Raw genomic sequence first — 9,564 nt, 5'->3', positions numbered from 1 at the left:
CCTTGTTCCCTGGGAGCAGAGCCCGATCCCCCCCCCCACGGCTCCCCCCTCCTGTCAGGGGGTTGCAGAGCCAGAAGGTCCCCCCTGAGCCTCCTTTTCTCCAGGCTGAGCCCTCCCAGCTCCCTCCTGCTGCTCCTGCTGCTCCAGCCCCTTCCCCAGCTCTGTTTCCTTCTCAGGGCATGTTCCATGTCTTTCTTGTCATGAGGGGCCCAAAATTCCAGGTGCATTTGTAAAAATTGTGTCCAAACAGTGCAGGGATGTGTGAGGGACTCACCTGCAGCAACACTTGCTCCCTGTGGCCTGAGCCTGCTCCTCACTGCTAAAAGACCAAATTCATCACATTTTAAGCTGAGTTTTCATTCAAAGAAAAAAATCAGTACCAGCACCAGAAATACTGAACAAAGCTCACCCCGACTCTACTTTTCATGATATTTAAATATTTATTTAAATTTAAAAATACTTTTCATGGCACCAATGATTTTATGCTAACTAAGGTATTGGATATGTAGAAAAAGGTACATTTCAAAGGAAAAAAGGATGTAACTTACAGTATTTGGCACATGAAAGGTTAATCTCTAGATTTTCTTCTTTATGAAAACTAAGAAATTCACATTTTCAGGTATTTTACTGTCTACTGCTGAAAGATGCAGTATGCTAGGACAAGATTGATGGGTTTCTGATCTCAGAACCTACAGAAACAACATTTTGATAGAAAGACGGGTAAAACTAACAGGGCCTGAAACACGTGATGGAATCTGGGATGGACAGGAAAACGTACAACAGAAAATCACCAGTTCTCGTGGTTTTGAAGTAAAACGCTGGGTGACAACGGCAGAGGTGACCTGGGGCTGGGACGGAGCATTATCCAAGGAAAGCCAGGTGGAAGGTCCCAGGAGGGGACTCGGAGGATGTGTCCGAAGAGGATGGAGCATGGGATGGAGCTGTGCTGTCACACATCACACAGAACATCGCAGTGAGGAGGACGAGGAGAAGGAGGAGGAGGAGGAGGAGGAGGAGGAAGGACGACACTGCAGCGCTAACCCAGGGTGAAAAATGTCAGCATCGGGAGGAGCACAACTGCATAGAAACACCAGCGCTATGGGCTGAGGTAGGAACACTACACTAAGAGTTAATTTTGCTATGTTGCATAAAACAGGAATATCATGTAAAAAAAAATCACTCCTCCGCCTCCTGGAGCCTTCCCGGAGGGCTCCTGGAGCCTTCCTGGAGGGCTCCTGCCTGCTCCGGAGCCGGGGCTGGGCCCAGGCCCTCCTCGGGTCTCGTGCTGTGAGCGGGCGGCCGTGGCCGTGGCCTGGGTGGGGTCTGTGCCCCCGACAGACGTCGATAAACGGGACCTCTCCCCTTATTGCAGTGACAACGATCCCGGTCTGGCCCAACGCCACCGTCCCGCTCAGCGGTGGGTGGTGGATGCTCACAGACAACACGGACATCAGGCTTTGTAAAACTGCAGTTATGGCCCCAGCTTATGGAAAATCTCTCCCTGAGATGAAATTAAACTTGCTCAACGGTTTTCACCTTCTCTTTTTTTGCTAATATGTTCAGCTTCTCACCCAAACCTTACCAGAACTGGCTGTTATTGCTCCCCATGGATGGGCTGCTGCTCCCGGTGATCACTGGTCCTGGGGGTTGTCACCAGCACGATGAGTCGGGTTTATTGACTTTTGCTTAAGAACAGTTGGGGCTAATGGTGTCGTCCGTTGGCTTCTCCAGTGTCACCTGCGTGCCTGAACTTCTGTCCTCTTCAGGAGAGTCCAAAACCCAGAGCTCCTTCTCTGTCCCAAACCCAGCAGGGCTCGGCTGGTGTTGGGCTCCTGTCCTATGGAAGCGTTTGCTCCTCAACCATTTGCTCACTGGGAACAACTCGGTACCGGCACCCACGGTCACCCCATCCATAAAGTAAAAAAAGACTGGATTAGATTCCATAACAAAATAGCATTTCCTTGTTAAAATAGACCTTGAAACGTCTCTTTTTCTTTTTTTTGTTCTTTTTTCTTGGTTTTTTTACAAAACAGGTACAACTGGCGGAGGGTAAAGGTCTTCCCAATAAATCTGACAGTCACTACAGCTCCGTGCCAGGCTTGGCTGCGCGTGCCCGGCGTTCCCTGGCTGCCTGTGCTCCCCTGCCCTCGGGAGCACCGACGCTTCAAGGCTTAAAAAAGTGGCAAAGGGCCGAGTCCGCAGCAGGGCAAGGGCTCCGATCGCTGCGCCGTGGGGAGAGGGGGAGCCGGGGCGTCCCCGAGAGCATCGCGGCATCGTGTGTCACCTCGGAGGGGGCTCCGGCCAGCAGGGAGGGCTCTGCCAAGCGGTTCGTGGAGGGCGGTGGCGGTGGGCACAGTGCGGATCGAATACCGTGACAGTACACGAGTGTTAAGTTAAACCTCAGTAGCACCATTGCTAAAGCTCCTGCGGAACGGCACCGCCAGCCCCGGTTCTGCGGGGGGGTGGCAGAGCAATGAATTCCTCTCTGCTCGGTGCTTCCCAAGTCATGCGCGTGAGATCGGGACGGGAGGTGTTGTGCGGGCTCCGGGGGTGGGAGCGGGCGGCTGGACATGGGGAGGAGGAGGCTCCGGGGGCTGCGCCCACCCTCATCTTCCTCCCGGAAAGCCGCCTCCCGGGCCGCGCCGGGCTCTGGGTCGGGAAGGGAGGGTTAGTGTGTGCCCGGCGGGTCCCACGCGGGGACGGCGGCAGGTCTCTCCCCAGGCCCCCCTGGTGCCTCCTGCCTTCAGGTGTCAATGAGCAGGCTTACCACGGCGCGGAGCTTGCAGGCAAACCATCGCCTGAGGGGACAAAAGTATTGGTAATGGAACTGCTCGAACTCGGGGGTCTGGCGGATATCACGGAAAAAGGCAGTGTCAAGGTCGGACTCAGTAAGGACGATCAGGAGGAGGAGCAAAACAAAGAGGAGTCCAACTGTCACAAGGAGCAAACGGAGGACACTTAAAACAAACTTATTCACCTGTTGGGCCTGTGCCGGCCCCAGGCCGCCGGCGCCCGGGCACAGCGCCCGCAGCTCGCCCACCTCCGCCTCCGCCGCCGGCGTGCCCGCCTCCGACTCCTTCTCCTCCTCGATGCTGCACGGGGCCCCGTTGGCCTGGCGCGAGAGCAGCATCAGCTCCAGGCTGTGCTCGGCCACGGGCGTGGGCAGCACGCTGTCGGCCGGGCTGTAGCTCTCGTCGGCGATCACGGCCACCCGCTCGCTGCTCTCGGCGCGGCCCCGCCCGGGGCCCGCGAAGGCGTCGCCGTGGGAGGCCGAGCGCACCGGGGTCGAGTGGGCGCTGTCACGCAGGGACTCCAGGCCTGGGGGGACAGGGAAGGGGGAAGAGGGGGGTGCTCAGTGGGTTGGAGGGGGGGCCCTCCCCGCTGCCGGGAGCCCCCCCCACCGCCCCCAGCCCGCTGTCCCCGGGATGCTGGTGGTGCTCCCTGTGTCTGTCGGTCCCTCGGGCCCCGCAGCCCCTTGGCCACAGCTCGTGACCGCGGCGCTGACGCTCCGACACCCACGTAGCTCGTCACCGCCAGCGCTGGCCCTGAGCCTGGACCGAGGGCAGGGCCCCCCCTTGTCAGCAGCTCATCACAAACCACCCGCGGGCTGGAGCTGCCCCGAGGTGACGGTGACAGCCCCCCTGGCAGCTGCTGCAGCACCTTTGGGGCCCCTCTGCCACTGGCACCACCAGCCCCTGGCACCATGGGCACCGTGGGCAGCTGCTGACAGTACCCAGACATGGGCAGGGATGAGCTGGGGGAGCATGGTCAGCACAGCAGGGGCTGCAGGGAGGGTGGGGGGCACAAACACAGCCCGGGGGCCACACTGGGGCAGCTGGTGGGTCCCTGCCAGCCCTGAGCTGGGCTCTCCCTGAGGCATCACTGTACACAGCCAAGCCTGTTGCAGCCCATGGGGCCAAACTTGGGGATTTATCCATACGGATTTACCCTTACAGATCTACCCCCTAGCTGGCACAGCCCTCCCCCACCAAACCCCTGCACCTCAGAGAGGCACAGAGGGGTCACACTGAGCCAGAGTCGCCATGGTCAGCAGAGCTGAGCAGTTGTGGGAGCCCTGGAACAGACCCTGCCCCCCTCAGAGCAGAAACTGGGAGACCCCAGTATGGGAGGTGTGTAAAGAGAGAGCTGTGCTGGTCTGGCACAGGGGGATGTCCCCCATCACGTGCAGGAGACCCCCACAGCACAGGCTGCTCTAATGATGCACCACAAACCAAATGTTTTACATCCACACACAGGAGCAGGAGCCATGGGAAGAACTGTGTGCCAGCCCCTTGTGCACCCTGAGTCCTGTACTGGGCTGAGTTACAGCCCTTTGTGCCGAGGAACTCCCGCCCCCGCAAATTCCAAGTCCTCTCCAAATTCCAAGAATCCCCACAAATGTGAGACTTGTTTCTGGCAGTTCTGGCAGGCAGGGTAGGAGCTCTGCCATCGCAGCATCCCCAGCACCAGGGAGGGTTTCTGAAGATCGTGGTGGGGACCAGTGGGTCCCCAGGGTCGCCCTGCTGGCAGCTGGAGGGGGACGGGGCTGGACCTGTCCCCACGGGGAGGACAGTGCACCAAAGCACCCTGGAGTGTTGTCACCCTATGTCCTGGCCCTGCAGAGGGTGAAGCACCCGGAGCCACCCGGCCACATTCCCGGGGCTTTGCAGCCTCTCCTCTGTAAACACTGCCCGGCTGCCCCGGCTCAGCCTGGCTTAGCACCACTGCCACCCGGGCACGGGGGCAGCCCGGGTGGCGAGGAGCGAACACGTTCTCACCCCGACAGGTATGTGCTCTCATGTCTCATGTGAACATCCCCCATGGCACCTGCTGCGTCCCTGGCAAGGGGGACACCCACCGAGAGGGTTCCCTGGCAAGGGGGACACCCACCGAGAGGGTTCCCTGGCAAGGGGGACACCCACCGAGGGGGTTCCCTGGCAAGGGGGACACCCACCGAGGGGGTTCCCTGGCAAGGGGGACACCCACCGAGGGGGTTCCCTGGCAAGGGGGACACCCACCGAGGGGGGTTCCCTGCTCGTCACTGCAATGAGAGCAGTGCTGACCCCCCAGACACAAACCCTCCTGCCATCTGCTTCCATGGCCCTGACAGCAGAATCCCGGGAAATGCGGGTCCAGCCCCACCCCCAGAGCTGCTTTGTGGTAATAACAACCCAGGGTCCATCGAGCACCAGAGACCCCAGCCCACTTCCCCGCAAACATATCCCACATCCGACATTCCTGCATCCCACCTGCCCCTGGGGCTGTGGTCACCGGGAGACCCTGGGGACCACAGCCCTGGAGACACTCCAGAAGAGCCCAGCCCTGGCAGCGCAGCATTACCTGGCACAGGGGCGTCCCCGGGGCCGTTTGGAGCATGGGGGCCGAGGCTGGGCACAGCGGGCAGCAGCGGCAGGATCCCCAGGGCCCGGGACAGCAGGCGCGGCCCCAGGGCCAGCACCCGCACCCGCACCCCCCGGCAGCAGTGGTTGATGAGCCACAGGTGGACGCTGACCCTGGTTTTAATCTTCACCAGGCACTTCACCATGGTGGCACAGGGACAGGAGGAGCGCGGGGACGGCCGCTCGCCCTCCAGCACGGCTGCTAGGAGTGGCACTGGCGCTGCTGGCCCGGGGGGCAGGGCTATTTTGGGCTCCGAGCAGAAGTGAGAGTGAGGAAAAGCAAAGGGGTGGTACCAGCTCAGGGTGATTTATGGTGGGAGACGATTTCATGCTCTGGCTGCTTCGCAACTGCACGTCGGGGAGGGTGTCACATGTAACTGGGTGGCAGAGGTGACCCTGCCTGCTTCCACCCCCAAAACCGGCACAGACGCCAGCCCTGGGATTCCTCAGTGGAATTAAATCCTGTCCCTTGGGACAGGCAGTCCCTGTCCCTGTGCACAGCCCGGGAGCAGGATTGGTGTGGCTGTGCCAGGACAGGGCTGGCTCCACAGCCCATCCAGGCGCAGGGCACCCCTCCCTTCCCCCCTGCTCCTGGGCCATCCCAGGTCCCTCATCAGCATCTCTGTTTTCCAAATCTCTTTGCATCTTCACAAACTTCTGTGCACCTTCCCTCAGCCACAACACGCCCCCCAACACCCACCCCACACTGTGTCACCCCAGTGTCACCAGGAGCCAGACACTGCTGTCACCAGTGACACTGCCACAGCCCCCAGAGATGCTCCCAGCCCTGTGGGGCAGCTCCAGGGCTGCTCCCAGTGTTTTGCCCTCTGCCAGCCCTTCTTCCAGTGCATCCCACCCCGATTCAGTCCCAGGATGGGGAGAAGACTCCCTGCCCCAGCCTGGTGACACACCAGCCTTTCTGAGGACAAGGCACCGGGGCTGCAGACCCAGCTGGACATGTGTGTGCACGCGTGTATGTGTGTGCACATGTGTGTGTGTGTGCACAGGTCTGTGTGCCCCCGCTCCCAAGCCCCGGTGGTGGCCAGGCCCCCCTCGTGCCCTACCTTCCATGATGGAGATGTGGACGGCTCTCCGCCGGGTGCGGGGCACGCTGCTCAGCCGGGGGCCGTGCGTGATGGACGGGCAGCTCCGGCTCGGCACCAGCCCGGCCCTGGGGACGACAGCGGGGTCGGGGTCAGAGCCGGGACGGTGTCAGCACGTGGCAGTGCTCCTGCTGGGATCCCACCCTGGGTACCGACCCCTGGGAGCTGCTGCCGGGCTCTTACCGGTGAATCTCAGGGGGCTCCCTCTTGATCTTGGCGCTGGACTCCATCACCTCCTTGGCGACGCGGCCGCTGCAGAGGGTCAAGAACAGCAGAGGTGAGGACAAGAGCACGGTACCAGTGAGCCAACACATCCCCCCATGGCACCCAGTGTCCCAGCACCACCTGGGCCCTCCCCACACACACAACTCCCTGGAGGGGGTCTCCCCACAGCTCCAGGGGAAAGCAGAAATATCTGCCGGGAATAGGGGGATGGAAGAGCCTGGAAAGGCTGAGCTGACACCTCTGCCACCATGTTTTGTTGCTTGGCCTGGCATCGGATACCAGACACCATGGGATCACTTCCCCTCAGCTGGGGGACACACCACAGGCATCCAGGCCCTCCCATGCCAGTGAGGAAGGCTCTGGCATCGTGCACCTCACAGCTGGGGTTGTGCTGGGGTCTCTTGTGCTGCAGAGGTACGAGGTCCCAGGCCCAGGCTCTCACTCCAGCAACTTCCCCCAGAAATTTAGGGACCATAGTGATTCATTTCACTTCTTGTTGTTCTCAAACCCCAAATCCACTGTCCTCTCCCCTCCTCTACTCCTGTCCCTCCAAACTGCAACTCTAGGGGTGGGGAGGGGGATGGTGGCTGTGACACAGAGACAGCAGTGGTGGTGGTCTGGCTGGGGTCAGCACTACAATGGGGGGATCTCTGCAGGACCCCGAGATGGCCCTTGACTGCTGCAGCCCCAAAGCACCTCCAGGAACTGCCCCTGCTGTCTTATTTACCTGTATCGGAACCGGCTTCCCTTGAAGAACAGGTTGCTGCTGGACACCGTCCGCACCTGGCTTGACTTCTCCAACCTGCAACAGCACCAGGAGCGTGTGAGCATCCCACACCGCCAGCCAGGAGCTGGGAATGGCCCTGGCACTGCACCCTGGCGAAGCTCTGCCCAGTTCTGCTCCCAACACATCCCACTGGTGACCAGGACAGGGGACTCTGTGGGTGCTGGGACAGCATCACCCCTGTTGGACTGACCCCACACCCATCCCAGGGGGGAGCCGTGCATTGCCAGCTGATGGCAGCGAGGCCAAGTGACAGGAGCAGAGCCTGGAGATGTGGAATACCAGCAGGAATGAACCCAGACGTGGCCAAGTGACAGGAGCAGAGCCTGGAGATGTGGAATACCAGCAGGAATGAACCTAGACGTGGCCAAGTGACAGGAGCAGAGCCTGGAGATGTGGAATACCACCAGGAATGACCCCAGGTGCGGGCAGCAGTGGGTGGCACTGGCTGGAGGGACATGAACACTCTGTCAGCACAGCTTGTCCTTGCTGGCAGCGGGAGCATGGCTGGGATGGACCCACTGCCAAGGAGTCTCCAGCAGCTGGAAGGGCCTTGGGCCACAGCTCCCACTGGGTCCCACAGGCCATCAGTGACACCCACGTGCAGTGGCTGAAGTTCTCCAGGGGGCTGAAACCCCACCATGGCCTGGGCATCGCAGGGGGACGGACATGCCTGTCCTGGGCAGGTGGGCACTTGCCGGGGTGGGTGAAGCTGCCATGAGGGACCATCCCATCTCCCTCCCATCCCATGGGACCTGATCCCTCAACCCCAGGAGTGCCCAGCAGCACCTCAGCTGAGCCCACGGTCCACTCTGCTGGGTGCACAACCCAGCGGTAATTCACTGACACGACTAATCACAGGGAGATTTGTAAAGCAATATTGCAATTTCATTTCATGTTCATGTAATGAGGAGCGAAACCTGCTGATTGCAGCTGCTGATTGCAGAATTCCCAGTGGGAATGCATTGCACGCTCTGTCTCGCAGCTTGCTGATTAAAATAAAACTCATTACCAAGCACAAAGTGGGCTGGGTTACGTATGGCGTAAGCAGGATGGTGAATCCAAGCAGCTCCACTGGCACCTCCTCAGTACTGTGGCTCTGCCAGGGCCACTGGGACAAAGTGCCCCATGGGCAGTGACTGATCCCAGTGCCTGGATGGAGCCCAGAGGTGGGCACCGACCCACAGAGGCCGCAGGACACAAACCAGCACTTACTTGTAGAAAGCCTGGTTCTCAATCCCACACTTCCAGAGGTGTTTGCAGGCTTCTGGTGTCGGGGCAAAATAGGTGAGGACAATTTTCTTCTCCTAAAGGAGAAAGACAGGGAGTTGAGCAGGGAACAGGGAGTGGTGCCCATTGGACAGACAGAGACTGGAGCAGACAGGGTTGGAGAGTGGCACTGGCTTGGACAGATCTTGCCTTGGAGCCTTTTGGGACACAGGGGTGCTGGAGCACTGGCAAACAGCCCGGTGTGGAGCCAGGCATGAGGGATGGGCAGATATGTGCCAGTTTTCTGCCACCCACCCCTCTGCTCCCAGCCTTTGGGAACAGCCAGAAATACAACTTTCATAAAACACTCCTGCTGATGGCTCCTGTGGGAGCCAACTCCACCCAGAGGTGTTCCAGCTGACTTTGTGGGACACAGCAATGAGTAACCACCATAATCCCAAAGGCAGCACCAGTGGGAAGGCATGGCCAGGAACTGGTGGGCAGAGCCTCTGCCACAGCCCAGCCCAAGGGGGCTGAGGGATCTAATGCCAGAGCAGGGCATCAGTGGGAGCAGGGAAGTGACCCCAGCACTGCCATGGAGCTGCAGTCGCTGTCACCATCCCTGTTCCCTTGCCCTGCCAGGCCAGGGTGATGCTGCCAGGCCAAGTTCCTGAAGAACCCCCTGAAGACATGACCACGCTGTGCCCAGGAATTCCCACAGGAAGGGCGAACACTCACCTCCTTCTGACTCACATACAAGTAGAAAGTCTTCCCTTCGAATTTCATCTTGGTCACCTCATTCCTGGGAAGACAAGGACAGGCAGGTAGGAGCTGTGCAGAGCCC

The 9,564-nt window shown here is 60.1% G+C and overlaps 1 protein-coding gene and 1 long non-coding RNA gene across 3 annotated transcripts in view; both read right to left on the bottom strand.

The window, feature by feature from the left end:
* The window catches only part of LOC135421112 (uncharacterized), a 141,846-nt gene that overhangs the window by 8,754 nt on the left and 123,528 nt on the right, over positions 1 to 9,564 (bottom strand). The window lies entirely within an intron of this gene.
* FRMD5 (FERM domain containing 5) overlaps positions 421 to 9,564 on the bottom strand; it is a 73,697-nt gene continuing 64,553 nt past the window's right edge. The window contains exons 9-15 of one of the 2 annotated variants that reach the window (XM_064669362.1): positions 9,459 to 9,522; positions 8,727 to 8,818; positions 7,455 to 7,529; positions 6,686 to 6,754; positions 6,464 to 6,570; positions 2,978 to 3,318; positions 421 to 2,798 (exon numbers count right to left, since the gene is read on the bottom strand). In XM_064669362.1, the coding sequence (XP_064525432.1) occupies positions 2,751 to 2,798; positions 2,978 to 3,318; positions 6,464 to 6,570; positions 6,686 to 6,754; positions 7,455 to 7,529; positions 8,727 to 8,818; positions 9,459 to 9,522 (796 nt within the window). In that variant the 3' untranslated portion in view covers positions 421 to 2,750. Of the gene's footprint in view, positions 3,319 to 6,463; positions 6,571 to 6,685; positions 6,755 to 7,454; positions 7,530 to 8,726; positions 8,819 to 9,458; positions 9,523 to 9,564 lie in introns of both variants that reach the window. The other variant, XM_064669361.1, reaches the window with a different exon arrangement.

The sequence above is a fragment of the Pseudopipra pipra genome, chromosome 12 (genome assembly GCF_036250125.1).
Source record: "Pseudopipra pipra isolate bDixPip1 chromosome 12, bDixPip1.hap1, whole genome shotgun sequence".
Taxonomy (NCBI): Eukaryota; Metazoa; Chordata; class Aves; order Passeriformes; family Pipridae; genus Pseudopipra; species Pseudopipra pipra.
The sequence above is the reverse complement of the archived record's forward strand: the minus strand, read 5'-3'. Positions and strand labels throughout refer to the sequence as shown.